Below are 14,219 nucleotides of genomic sequence, written 5' to 3'. Positions count from 1 at the left end.
GTCAGGTTTCACAGCCCCTCCTGCCCTCTGCCATACTTGGCTTTAGTTCTTGCCCTCTGTTCCTGCTTGCCACACTGTGCTCTGCGGTTTGGTGGCCTTGGCAGGGATCTGGTGACCGTCTAGTGGCCGTGGGCACTGTTGTGTGTTGCCCTCTGTCTGCAGTCAGTGGGTCCTGCTGTGTGGTTCCTTCAGGAGTCCCTGGGTGTTTCCTGCCAGGCGGCAGTGTGCTCGGGTTCCATGGTTCCAGGGTTGTTCCACGATGTGTGATTAATCCAAATCAAGGACCCTTCTAGTGCTTCTGGTTCTGTGAGCTTTTTGGAAGCAAGAAACAATGTCAGGCGAAGTTTGAAACTACGTGGAAGTGTATTCTATTAGCTAGAAACCCATTTCCTTTAGTGATGAAATCAAAACCAAATGCCGAAATATTTTGGTGTGTTGACTGTACGTCTCTCCCTAGTGTGGAACCCACTCTAGACCTGTTGCCTTTTGTGGAGATGCTCAAGGATCCCCCTCACTGACCTCATTCTGTAAACTACTTCCTGATAGTATTCATGTCCCCAGATGGAAGTGTGATCTCTTCTGTTTTGTCCTCTGGTCTGTGTCCAGTCTCGAGAATTAGCCCCATAACACAGTATTGTTGTTGTAAGTGCAAAGGAGTTGCAACCTTGTGGTTCAAACGGACCTTGCAGTCCAGTGCTTAATACAGCACCATACCAGAATTTCAGTACACAGTTGTTAAGTGTTGAGTCTGTTCTGACTCATAGTGACCCTGTATAGGGTTTCCAAGAAGCCAGGTGGTAAGCTAGAACCGCTGACCTTGCAGTTCAAAGTGACCTTGCAGTCCAGTGCATTAACACACAGCTCCATACCAGGATTCCCCAGTACACAGTTGTTGTTGTTATTAAGTGCCATCTAGTCAGTTCTGACCCATAGCAACCCTATATAGGGTTTCGGAGGAGCAACTGGTGAGCTTGAACTGCTGACCTTGCAGTTCAAACAGCTTTGCAGTCTGGCGCATTAACCCACAGCTCCACACCAGAACTCCCCAGTACACAGTAGGTTTCGCTAAAAAAGAAATTTCAAAACAAAGGAACCAAAATTACCGCCAACAAAAGGGGGATGTGTGGGTGGTCTCAGAAGGGTCTCATCTTTGGAAGAAAATATTTTCTTTGTGATTGTTAGACAGAAAATAAACCAGTGTTTCAGATTTTAAAATGACATAAGCCTTTAAGAAGGAACAGCTAAGGTGTTTTATCAGCGTGAGCTATTCATTTTGGATATTACTCTTGGTTGGTATTAGTGCTCTAAAGTTTTACAGGCTCTTCTCTGTGGCTCCGGTGAGAGGGGTCAGGTTCTGTCTCCCAGTTGGTTCAGTCATGCTGCTCATCTGGCCAGTTTTCAGATGGCGTGACCCCAGTGTCATAGTTGCCCTGGTTTTATGTCTTTAGGAACCTCCAGGGGTGCTGTTTGTTCCTGAGGTCTCCCTCCAGCCAATCTCAGTACATGCTCTTGGTTTCTTCACTGGGAATATGGGGAGTAGGTGAGGGTTTACTAAGAAAATCCATGTTGTTCAGTGCTGTCAAGTTGGTTCTGACTGAAATCAAGGAGCGACTAGTGGGTTTGAACCACTGACCTTGCGGTTATAGTATCAAGTCTATCCCGACATGTAGCAATCCTATGCAGAGTTAGCAAGACTACACATCAGACCACCTCATCGTTCTCCCATGGAGCAAGCTGGTGGATTTGAACCGCTGACCTTGTGGTTAGCAGGCCAGTGCTTAACTCACAGTCCCACCAGGGTTTCTGATACTGCCCCTTACAGGGAGTAAATGGGGAAATTGTGCCTCTCTCTTCCGTGCTGCGCCTATTTGTCCCAGAAAGCATGAAAGCGTGCTTTAGAAGTCTGTGCCCATGGCCACCTACTCTGGCCTCTCTGGCCTGTTGCTTGGAGGTTAGCACAGATTGCGATTCTTGGAGAAACACTTTCCTGCCTTTTCCATGTGCCTTTCACTCAGAGGCCCGGGGGTGGGGGTGGCTTGGTTTGGGGTCCAGGGTTATCTTTGTTTCTTAAACTTAGTTTACCTCGCTGTGTTTGTTTTGATTTCAGGGAAGGTCTGTTTCATTAACGACTTTTTATCGAACAGCAAGAAATATCATGAACATGTGCTTCAGCAAGGAGCCTGCACCAGCCGAGATTGAGGTGAGGAGTGAGTTTGGGCTCCGTCCCTTGGGCCTCCCAGTGTCTCCTAGCCTGAGAGGATTTGGACGTTGGTGACGTTGGCTGCTCCGTGCTGAGTGTGCACCGGGGTGGCCAGACGTTTTCATTCATGTTGTCATCTCAGGGTGCTCCTGAAGTCCCACTTCTTGGCCTGGCCCCCTCTGGGGTCTGTGAGGTTCAGAGTCCCAGGATTGATTCTGGGCTCATCCCCACCTCGTCTGTCAGCCTCACAGCTGCTTGCTCACAACAGACTCTCTCTGCGTCCCCCCACACCCCTGTCTGTTATGCAAGAGAATGCTTGGAATCCTTGGAAACCAGTTGTGCTTTTCTTCTCTCCCAGTTTTTTTTCCTTTAATGGGATTGGCAGGTTGCCATTTTTGTACTTCTGCCAACTCCTTTCTTTGAGTTAGTGTGAGGTTCGAAAGACAGTGCACAGCTCTCTGCCCGGACCAATTAGGGGTAGATAATTTGTGTAGCGGTAACGGGATGGAGCCCGGCTCTGTTTGTTTATCCCTCTAACCAGTGCCCAGCTGAGTCCATGCGGTGGGCCCTTAACAACACTTGGTCCTTTAAAGTAAAAGACCCCAGATTTGTGTAACTGTCCACAGGGCAGCTGCCCTGCAGTAATGTGTGGGCGGCAGCTTGTCCTGTCCTCTTCTCTTGGTCTGCATTCGGATGTTGCCATCTTTTAAATAAAGTTCAGGGTGGCTTTTACTGAGGTGTGCATGCTGACTTTGGGGTAACTAGCCATCCTGTTTGGCCCAGGACATCAGGGGCTTCCCAAGGTGTTGAGGAGAGGACAAACCTGGCCAAACCAGGTCTGCTGTAGACCATCCATCGGATACGGCATCATCATGATCCCAGAAGCCGAGTGCTGATACGAAAGCCTGCTTTCTTGGTGTACACTCAGATTTCATTCACTTTGGACCTTGGGTCCTTGCTGATTGTCCTTGGTTGCCATAGCTTTGCATCATCACATTGTGGACTGACAACTACCCCCCCCCCCCCCCCCCCCCCCACACACACACACCCCATCAACCGCAGTGTCAACTGGCTCCTGATTCTGGGACACGTGGCTGCCACAGCTGCTTTCCGGGGCGTTAGAAGAGAAGAACGGAGCTGGAAAAAAGGCTTTTCATGTACAGCATATGTCCTTGTGGGCATCTTCTGTCAGACACATGAAGAAAACCTTAGTGCACAGCTTCCCATAGAGGTTAAGTTCCTTGACTCTTCCCACTGGCTTTGCTATAGGACTCGGGGCAGACTGGTTAGCATCCAGACTTCCAGTCCGGGCTGTTGAGCTGCTTGTGTTCTGGGTCTTGGGGACTCCTCTTGGTGGGTGCACACCTGGGCCTTCCCCGCCTCATTAGGAATCACCTTGGGGTGCTACTCAGTCTTAGCAGCGTGACTAGTAAGGTCACAGGGGCGTCTCCTTATAGCAGACTGCTGCTGCCTTCTTTAATTTATTCTTGGCCCCTCTTTATTGAGTTTGCAGAGGCATGAGAACTTGTCAGTTGTGTTTTTGTGATACTTAGTGTGTATTGCATAGGTTCCTACTCTGAACTGCTTTCGTGGTTTAAGCTTTTTGAAGAGGGTTTGCCAAGGTGAGCACATGTAAGGTTGTCGTTGTAGAATGACAATGGAGTACAGAATGAAAGGAGTCTCAGTGTGGGTGCAGTACCCAAGGACAAGGAAGCATGTGTGCTCGCCATTTGCAAGACACCCTCCTGGCCTCACTGTGAATATCTCCTGGGCTTCGTGTGCTGATTTAATTGGCTCTGAAGTGTTGTTAAACTACCTTGCATTATTCAGCATGCAGCCAGTCCTGATAACCCAGAGTAGAAGGTCAGGAGTCCCGGTTATTAGATGTGCTTATTAATTCTTGTCTGGAGTGTTCTGGGCTGACACTGTAGCACAAGCACTGGACCATAAGGTCAGTTTGAACTAAAAGGTCAGTGGGTCAAACCCACCAGCCACTCTTCAGAAACCATGAGTCAGAGCCAACTCACTGGCACGTGGAGTAGCAACAACAGTGTATGTGGTCGACCTGTTTAGTGTTAGTTACTATCAAGTTCATTCTGATTCATGGTGACTGTACAGCAGAATGAACCACCGCCCCTTCCTGCACCATACTTACATTTTGGCCTCTCTGAATCTATTGTTTTGTGCCAAACCATCTCACCAAGTGAGGTCTCCCTCGCTCTCGTTGCTCTTCTGTTTGACCAAACATGGTGTCCTTTTAGCAGCTGATCCCTCCTATTGGCATGTCCAGAGCCAGCAAGTTGGACAGTGGGCCTAGAGGCTCTATGAATTTACAGTCTAAGCACGATACTGGGGCGCCTTTAGTTGCTTTCATTTTGTTGTCAGGCCCATGGTGAACCCCTTTGAAATGGCACGTGTTCTGTGCTGGGCGTGCCCATCATGAGTTAGACCTCAGTGGTGGTGTGTTGAATGGTACTCTGGCTGGAGCCACTGTTGTTGCTGAATGGCTGTCTGTCCATCCCTACAGCAAGAGTACTGGAGGCTAGTGGAAGAGAAGGACTGCCACGTGGCCGTCCACTGTGGGAAGGTGGACACCAACACACACGGAAGCGGCTTCCCCGTGGGAAAATCAGAGCCGTTTTCAAGGTAAAGCTATACTCTCATCCTGACCCTTCCAGAGCCAGCCTCTTCTCTGGAGCTGTGAGTGTGACGTTCGTCTGGTTCTCTCCACAGACATGGATGGAACCTCACTGTCCTCCCCAATAACACAGGATCCATTCTGCGTCATCTTGGTGCTGTGCCTGGTAAGCCGCTGCCCCTCCTGCCATGTTCAGGCTGGGGATGAACTCTACCCCTCGGAGAACTAGAGCTGGGAAGATGCCTTCTAACAGACCAAACAGCCTTACTAAGGGCCGGGTTACTACCACATAGAGAATATGCGATCAAACTTGGTTTTTTAGAATAGAGAGAGTGGAACATGATAAAAGGGACAAAGTCAGGAAAAATATGGTGGAGAGGAGAATCTAGAAGCTGGGCAGCAATTTCATGGTGAACTTTGAACTTCAGAGTTGATGTGTTTGAAGCTAAAGTCCACATGTTTTTAGGCTACTCCATGGTTCGAGTTTTCATAAATGATACTATCGTGTCCAGTATTAGGAAAAGCCCAGGTCATTGTCAAGGCTGGGCTGCCTGGAGCAGGCCGCCTGGAACCTGTCTCTAGAGACACAAGAATCCCAGAGTGTTTTCCAAGGGTGTCATCTTTATGGGTTCAAACTGCCAGTCTAGCTCGGAACCACTTTGCCACCAGCGCTCTTTGGGCCCATCTGACTCTGGGAATTACAATGTTCTTTTACTATTGTTTTCAGACAGTGCCTGTGTTCTTGGTTTAATGTTTAAAAAGTTACCAGCAAAGGATAAATTCTTCCTTCTCTCAGAGGTTTTGGGCTTACTGACTCTTTTCTTCTTCTTTCAGAACAGGAAAGGGTTTTTAAATTGCCGTTATTGTAATATACGTTGTTGGAATCCTTTAAAGTAACATTTCTCTTTGTGTTTTAGGAGTGACTATCCCCTGGCTAAATATTGGCATGGTCTTTTCTACCTCATGCTGGTCTCGAGACCAAAATCACCTTCCATACATCGACTACTTACACACTGGTGCTGAATGCATTTGGTGAGTACACGTCCCCTCAGGCCTCACTCTCGAGCATTTGTGTTCCCTATTGCAGATGAAAATTTCTTACCTGCTTTTTTGTGGTGGAGTGGTGGAGGTCACTTCTAATGCTGATTATTAGCAAGGAAGAGCATCTTCTCAGATGCTTATTGGCCATTTACATTACTTTTGTGAATTACCTTATATCTTTGCGTAGAATCCGACTGTGTGTATGGTTAGATGGCATCATGTTGGTGCTGACTCCTAGCAGCCTTGTGTAAAATGGAATGAATTACCATCCTCACACTCACAATCACTGCTATGTTTGAACACTGTTGCACCACTATGTCAGTCCATCTTAAGTGTCTTCCTTTTTCATTGCGCCTCGATTTTACCAAGTTAATGTCCTTTGTCAAGGACTGATCCCTCGTGATCATATGCCCCATATAATTGAGTTGAAGTCTTACCATCCTGGCTTCTACTACTGTACTTCTTCCTAGACTAATTTGTTCATTCTTTTCCCAGTCCATGACCTACCTATTCCACGTTCTTCTCTGGGTCCCCTTATTTATTGTAATGCTTTCATGTGTATATGAGGTTCTCCAAAATCATTCTGAGACTTGATAATTCAGTAGGACTCAGAGAACTGTTACATCCTTGGTTCAGGTTTATTGCAGGTTAACACCAGCCAGTGTGTAGGACAGTGTCCAGGTGAAATAGCATATGGTGAGGCCAGGGGTCAGTGTGTGATGGCATGCCTAGTATTGCCAACCAGGGAGGCTCATGGGAGCCTCAGGTTTCAGAGGTGTTATTGGGGCTCCAGTCAATTGATTGCCCTATGTGGTTCAACTGCAGGTCATTGATACCTAAAAGCCTTAGGTCACAACTAGGTCACATTCATTGTTAGTCTCTTTGATAAGACCAAAAGGTCAAAGGTTTTTTAAAAAAAAAAAAAAAAAGACTCAGCTATCAAACACGTAGGGCTCTAAGGGCTCGGATATCACCTCCTTAAAGCCAAAGAAAAAACGAGACCTTCTCTTTAGTCACTGTGCTGTCCACCCCGATCCACCAGCCCGAGGTTCTCTTTCAGAAAAATGATGAGCTCTGTTGGCACCTGCTTTCAGGTTAGGTTTACTGGGGCAGTCGTGTCACTGTGACTACACCTGACATTTGTAGGAGCCAGTTATGATTGAGTTAAAGAAAGAATCCATCCTATAAACAAGAATTTCAAAACAATTCTCTGTTGAACGGCCTTTGTCATTTCTTTTGCGATATTTATCTTGTGAGTCCATGAATTCTTTTCATATGAAGGAAAAGAAACCAGTAGTAACATTGGCATAAAATGTTGGCCAGTAAGTAGTGTGTGTTCTCTTATTCACAGCCTGGTATAACCTGTGTTCTCCCGGGTGGCATCGGGCCGTGTCTTACATCAGTGACTATCAGTAGAGTTTCCTAGGGAGATGTGCCATCCTAAGAGACAGTTTTTCCTCACAAGTTTGTGTGTATTCTGTGTGATCTGTGGTTCAAGCTCTTTGTTTGTTTATGGTGGCAGATGGGAAATTACTGCCAATAATCAGATGTCTCATAGTCTGAGAGTCTACCAGCATAGCCTTCATCCCACACTAACTGTGTTTATTGTACTAATGTGGTGATTAAGCATTCTTTATTAAAATGAAGTCTTTCTCCAAGGAACCAGTGTCTCCAGCTGTCTCCTAATTAGAACTTGTCCTTAATTAGAACCTGCATCTGGGCCAAGGGCTGTGCACCAAGGAACATGGTCTTGGACTTTGCAGCTTGTCTTTGGGATGAGATTGGAAATGTAAGCCAACAGGTGGGGGTGGCTGAGCTACAGAATGGAGCAGGCAGTGGGACTGTGCCCTGATGCTGCTTGTTGTGAAGGTGTGTGTGGTGTGATGTACTCCCAAGCCAAACACTAAGGGAACTTATGTGATGCTGTCATGAGCCGTATTGGCCAGTGGTTCAAGCTCTCCAGCTGCTCCTTGAAAACCCTATACAGGCGCAGATGTAGTAAAATATGAGGTTCTATGCGCTTTCCCCCTCCACCCCGTTTAAATTTGTTGAGATTGTACATACCTCAGTGTAAAAGTTGCTGTGTGCACACCAACCCGTTTTGTGAATGGTCCATCATCTCGCCTCTGTTTGGTGATTGTGAATAGCACTGCAGTGAGCTCTAGTGGCTGAGTCTCATTCAGAGCCTCTGGGGATGTAGTCAGGAGAGGAATTGCTGGCTGTTTTTAGTTTGGGGGGACCCCACACACACACCCGTTTTCCACAGCGGCTGTACTATTTTACATGCCCACAAGCAAGGGATAAGGGCTCCAGTACTATCCTCACATCCTCCTGGGGGTGAAATGGTATTCCCATGTGGTTTTGAATGACTAATGACAATGAGCATAGTTTCACGGGTCTGGTGAAGCATCTTTTCAAGTCCTTTGCCCATTTTATGACTAGCCTCTGTTTCTTATTGTTGTAAAGTTCTGTGTTGTTGGTGGTTAGATTCTTGGAAATTTGTCACTGAAGACATTCTGCCAGTCAGTAGCTCTGTCTTGTCGCTGTTACAGAAAAGTCTTTTGATGAACAAAAGTTTTAATGTTTTTGAGGTCCTATTTATCTTGTCTTTTGTTGTTAATTTTGCTTTTCTATTAGATAATCCATTGTTGAAAGCTAGGCCTGACAATGTTTCCTTTACGTTTTCTTCTAAGAATTTTATGGTTCTAGTTTGCACATTTAGGTCCTTAATCCATTTTGGATTTGTGTGTATCTGTGGGTTTTTTGAAGAATAATCTCTGGAACCTCACTGAAGGGACAAAGAGGCTGGGAGATGATCAGACTCCTTTATGGTGTGTGGCTTTTCTTAAAACATGTGATTTAGATTAGAAACCCTGTATTTAAATCGCAAATCAGTAACAGAATATGTTGGCATTGAAGTAACCCAAGCATTTAAAAAAATTAACTTACATGTGGTGATTGGCTACTCCCTGCACTCAGCAACTAGAACCAGGGTTTGGCCTCAAAACAAAACGTCTCAACAGCCATTCGAGTGCAGCTGAGGGCGGACTGCATGCCCAGCCTGCTGCTCGAAGGTGAGCTGGTCTCCCCTCGAGGAGAAGCTGCCGGGAGTACCAGCAAAGCTGTGTGGGGTAACGCCCACGGGGTGCAAAAGGTGCTCCCCTCTGTGTTGTCTGTCTTGTGTGTGCAGGGTCATGCCTGACCCCAGGAGATGCAAAGGAGCCTTCTGTCCTTTTCTGATCTCAGGACTGCCCCTGGGCCTTCCCCTGCTGCCCACCGTACTTGTATCCCAGGTGTTGACCCCTCTTGAGGGACAGACAGATCAGTGAACATTTGTGATTATAGCTTTTTTATTTCTAGACTTTGCTCTTCCTTGCAGTCTCCTTCAGCTCTCATCAAGAGTGGCTGTGGTGGTCCCAGCCCCTTATCCTACACCACACTGGTTTCTGCTCTGCGGGCCCCACTGTCCTATTGTCTCGGAGTCTGCCTATACCCGTTAGCATGTCACCACTATGCCCCTCAATAGGGACGACCTGGGTGTGGGCCAGGTCAGGCACATGCTCGGCGACTTTCCTTGTTCTGAGGACGAGGGCTCCTTCCTCAGGCAGGCCGAGTGATGTTGGCCTGACTAGTGTGGAGGACGCCACGGGGCCTCACTGCCCTGTCCTCATACTCCTTCCCAGAGTGTGTCTCATCCTGCCAGCACTCGGGCTGGAGCTCAGTCTGATTTATGGGGACTGCTAACATCTGTCTCTGGTTTGAAGGCTCCCTGGCTGGGCAGTAGGTCAGATAGACTTAAAAGATGAGCATCTCTAATCACTTGCAGGGCTGTGGTTTTGGCTGGGTGCTTGTGGGCGTAGCAGCTTGGGACTGGGCATTGTTGTGTGGAAGGTGGGCACACCTCCCAGGTCCCTGGGGTGGCACTTCCATGTTTGGCATTCCTTCCTATCCCCTACCTCACTGCAGTCACGCATTTGTGCCTCAGCCTACCCTTCATTCTTAAAGTGGAAGGAGATGAGGGAAGACACCCTAAATAGTGGCCACTTCGTGGTCAGAAGAGAGAGTGCTGCCCAGTCCTTGGGCCATGCCCAGGGTCGCTGTAACATGGTGTCTCCACCCCCAGGTATTGCATTCCCGCTGCGGAGGAGAGCAAGCTGGACGATGTGGTGCACACACTGCTGCAGGCCAACGGCACGCCCGGGCTGGAGCTGCTGGAGAGCAATGTCATGGTAGGGGCGGGCAGCAGCCCAGTATAGGCAGTATTGGAGATTCTTGGAGATGCTGGGTTCATGGGTGCCTTGTGTCCCGCTAGCTTGGAGCCCTGTCAGCCCCCCTGGTGTGTATTTGTCCCACCATTATAGCAGGCAGGGGGGCAGGAGCACCCTGTAGGGGCAGATGGTCAGCCCAACCCAGACTCCATGGGTACCAGTGTTCATTTCTAGAGCTCTCTTCTGGTTGTTTTAGGAACTCTGTGTGCAGTATTGTGGTGCTATAGAGTAAGCACTAGACTGCTAACTGCAAGTTCGGCCGTTCAAAACCCACAGACACTGGAGAAATGCTGTGGAGGGTAACTGAGGTAGAACGGAGTCGATGGCACTGAGCTCTCTAATGAAGAAAATGTACTGTGTTATCGAGAGCTGCCCTCAGATCTCGTGGGGAGGGCATCCAGATGCACAGTGGGGGTGGGGTGGGGGGAGGTGTTACTGCCTTGCTGTGCCCTGTGGGACTGCAGGAACGAGCCCCGTCCCTGCCCTTTGTGCCCTCAGATCTCGCCGGAGGTGCTGTGCCGGGAGGGCATCCAAGTGCACAGGGCTGTGCAGCAGAGTGGACAGTTCGTGGTCTGCTTCCCGGGATCCTTCGTGTCCAAAGTGTGCTGTGGTTACAGTGTCTCCGAGACCGTGCACTTTGCTACCACCCAGTGGACAAGCATGGGCTTTGAAACTGCCAAGGTCAGTAAGGCTGGGTGTGAATGATTTACAAAGAGTATTTACAGCCTAAAGGGTTTTCTATTTCTAGGACAGGGGGATTGCCTGAGGAACACACAGGACAAACAGTCCACTCTTGTATTCTAACAGCTGTACTGACATACATATGGGTAAACGCCGACATGTGTAGATTGGGAGCCCCCTGTGGCTTCGCCCTGCGAGTGTGCCTTATTGCTGACAGGCCTGTGCTGTGCCCATCCACAGGCCAGCCTGGTTACTGCCCAAAATTCAAACTCTAGACAGAAAATCCTTCATGCTGTCTAGTTCTAACCGCCCCCCTGAAGAGTGCTGCTTCTTCTCAGGAAATGAAGCGTCGCCATATCGCCAAGCCATTCTCCATGGAGAAGCTCCTCTACCAGATTGCACAGGCAGAAGCGAAGAAGGAGAACGGCCCCACTCTCAGCACCATCTCAGCCCTTCTGGATGAGCTCAGGTAACAGGCTGGGGTCGGGTCGCTCTCCCTGAGAAATCCTGCTGCTGCTGCTAACTGAAAAGTGGTATGTTCACGTCCACTCGGGTGCCTTGAAGAAAGGCCTAGAGATCAACTTGGGAAAAAGAGCCCTCGAAAACCGTGTGGAGCACAGACGGCAGCTGGGGGCTGGAGAAATGGTCGGCTACGTTTCCACTGTTCTCCTCTTGTTTGGTGCTGAGGTGCACACTCTCAGGGGCCTCCATAGTCCCTGGGGCTCCAGCTGTGACTCTGTGACCATGTGACCGGACACCTGTGCTGCCGCCGCCCACCAACAGGGATCCAAGGCGCTCTGCTGAGAGGGGAGTAGAGGGACTGTGTAGCTTCCTGTGTAACCCTCTTCTCTTTTCCTACCATGTAGCCTCCTGCTCTCTTCCCCCATCCAAGGGGAGAGCCTGGTAGTGCTGACGGATATAGCACACGGATTTCAGCTCGTGTTGGTCGAACCTTTGACGACCAGACCTACAAATAGTTTGTTAAATCAACCCTTGGCTTGGAATGAAAGGAAAACCCCTTACCTAGCTTTGCCCATGCGTTAGCCGTAGGGAGAGTGAAGTCATTATATATAGTAGCTTTGGAAGCCGGGGTGATTGTCTGATCTTTTGACTAAATGGTGTGTGTTTCCAGGGGACCTTGGGAAGGTGAGCTGGGCTCCCTAATCACAGGTCTCACCACCCCTCCCCGAGGGGGGCGTTGGCATTGGGATGGAGATGAGGACCCAGCCCTGCTGCTGTGTGTGTGCTGGTGTGCTCACGGAGCTCCCTAATGCCCCGGCCCCTTCTGTCTGGACAGGGATACGGAGCTGCGGCAGCGCAGGCAGCTGTTCGAGGCCGGCCTCCACTCCTCTGCCCGCTATGGCAGCCATGACGGCAGCAGTTCGGTGGCGGATGGGAAGAAAAAGCCTCGAAAATGGCTACAGTTGGAGACGTCGGAGAGACGGTGCCAGATCTGCCAGCACTTGTGCTACCTTTCCATGGTGAGTGCAAGCCCCCACTGGTAGCCAGGAGACAGACGGGCCGCAGTTCTCCCCTGTGCTGCATCCTGGGCCTGTCCCACCACACTTTGTCACTTTCCAAGCTGCATGTTTCAGACAAGGGAATTAGATTAAGCAGGCAACCTTGGAGCCTTTGTCTCAGGGCCCTCGACAGAGCACTGGTGGCCGCTGTGTGACTTCTGCCTCCTCCAGGCACTGCACAGTCACCTGATGCCCTTTGTGTAACATTTCAAAGGTCAGAAAATGATAAAGAACGAATCACACTTCCCTTTGTTTTCTTCTATCTAGTCCTTTGAAAAAATATTATCTGTGAGGCTGCATTATAAAAGGGGACTTAAAAAGATCATGAAAATCTCCTGTGGAGAGGAGATTGACACTCCCTGATCCCCTAGGGGCTCGGCGGTGCCCTCATCCTTGGGCTGTCTAGTGGCCAAGCGGTTTTTTTGGGGGGTTTCAGACTTTCGTGAATTGGGTGCAAGTTTGCATTCAACAGTTCACACCTTTTGTTTCACCTAATTGATTAGTATCCCATCACTTCCTCCCTCTGTGTTTCCTGTTTCCATCAGTCTGTCCTTAACCCCCCAAACTCTAGCCTTGAAGGATGACTAAGGTCTTGATCCATCCAACCAGTAGACCGGTCCTTACTGTTCACCATCTGGGGCCTTCAAATGGATCCTTTTCAAAGCAGTTTAGTAGCAGCCAGGCATCATCGAGTTTTTCTGCTTTCATCACTCTCCTTTCCTTCATACAGAGATCAGTGTTTGCACCTTAGATGGTCACTTCTCACCAAAGCAGGATACAGAACACTGTTATGCCAGTTGACCTTGGTGTTCTGAGACGGCTCAAAGTGTGTGTCTAGGAAGTTTTCATAACTTTTCCCCAAATGTACCTCCATGTTATGTTCGTGGATATATTAGCAGCAAAGGTAAACACCCATCCACTGCCAAACCTTTCTGTATTTGTGGTATACTCCGACTCTCTCTCCCACACCTTTTCAATCTGTGCAGACTTATTCACCCAAGTAACTCGAATCTCTTCCCAAGTTTAAACCAGTCTGTTCTATCTTGGAAGTTTTGTAACTGCACAGTTCCCTCTTGTTGTTTGTAATTGTCTTTGTTACAATTTGATAGTTCTGCATCAGTAGTTTCAGTTTTATATTGTTAGGTGCCAGCGTGTTGATTTCGGCTCATAGCGACCTTATGCACAACAGAATTACTGCCCGGTCCTGGGCCAACCTCACAATTGTTGCCACGCCTGAGCCCATGGCTGCTGCCACTTGGCCAATACATCTCGCTGGGGGTCTTCCTCTTTTTCTCTGACCCTTCACCTTACCAAATATGGTATCTTTCTCCAGCAACTGGTCCCTCCTAACAATATGTCCGAAGTATGAGACATGAAGTTTGGCCATCCTGGTCTCCAAGGAGCACTCTGGCTGCACTTCTTCCAAAACGGATCTGCTGGTTCTTTTTACAGCCCATGGGACTTCCAGTATTCTCCAACACCATTAACTCAAAAGCATCAAAATTCTTCTATGGTCTTCCTTATTCACTGTCCAGTTTTTGCTTGCAAATGAGTTTATTGAAAATACCATGGCTTGGGTCTGGCGCACCTTAGTCCTCAAGTTGACATCTTTGCTCTTCAACACTTTAAAAAGGTCTTGTGTTTTATTTGGATATTATGTCTGGGTTGACTTGGGGCTGGTGGTATCAAGTATGTAATATCATGTATGTTAATTTCAGGTGGTTGTATACTGTGCTTGTTCTAAGAGCTCTTTGATACTGTTTAATATATAAATTTCTTTGTGTTTATGTGGAAATGTCTTCACCACCGTATTTGTGGGACAGTTTTCCTGGGTCTGATTATTGGTTGTCAGTGTTAGTTTCAGAGTTGGG

At 48.5% G+C, this 14,219-nt stretch overlaps 1 protein-coding gene across 1 annotated transcript in view; it reads left to right on the top strand.

The window, feature by feature from the left end:
- Nucleotides 1-14,219, top strand: part of JARID2 (jumonji, AT rich interactive domain 2) — a 303,515-nt gene that overhangs the window by 286,205 nt on the left and 3,091 nt on the right. Inside the window, exons 9-16 of the mRNA XM_006864074.1 lie at nucleotides 2,108-2,200; nucleotides 4,728-4,846; nucleotides 4,934-5,004; nucleotides 5,756-5,870; nucleotides 10,003-10,108; nucleotides 10,646-10,828; nucleotides 11,167-11,297; nucleotides 12,126-12,309. Coding sequence (XP_006864136.1) covers nucleotides 2,108-2,200; nucleotides 4,728-4,846; nucleotides 4,934-5,004; nucleotides 5,756-5,870; nucleotides 10,003-10,108; nucleotides 10,646-10,828; nucleotides 11,167-11,297; nucleotides 12,126-12,309 — 1,002 coding nt within the window. The remainder of the gene's footprint in view (nucleotides 1-2,107; nucleotides 2,201-4,727; nucleotides 4,847-4,933; nucleotides 5,005-5,755; nucleotides 5,871-10,002; nucleotides 10,109-10,645; nucleotides 10,829-11,166; nucleotides 11,298-12,125; nucleotides 12,310-14,219) is intronic.

The sequence above is a fragment of the Chrysochloris asiatica genome, unplaced genomic scaffold (assembly GCF_000296735.1).
Source record: "Chrysochloris asiatica unplaced genomic scaffold, ChrAsi1.0 scaffold00060, whole genome shotgun sequence".
Classification (NCBI taxonomy): Eukaryota; Metazoa; Chordata; class Mammalia; order Afrosoricida; family Chrysochloridae; genus Chrysochloris; species Chrysochloris asiatica.
This window is presented reverse-complemented; position numbering and strand designations above follow the sequence as displayed.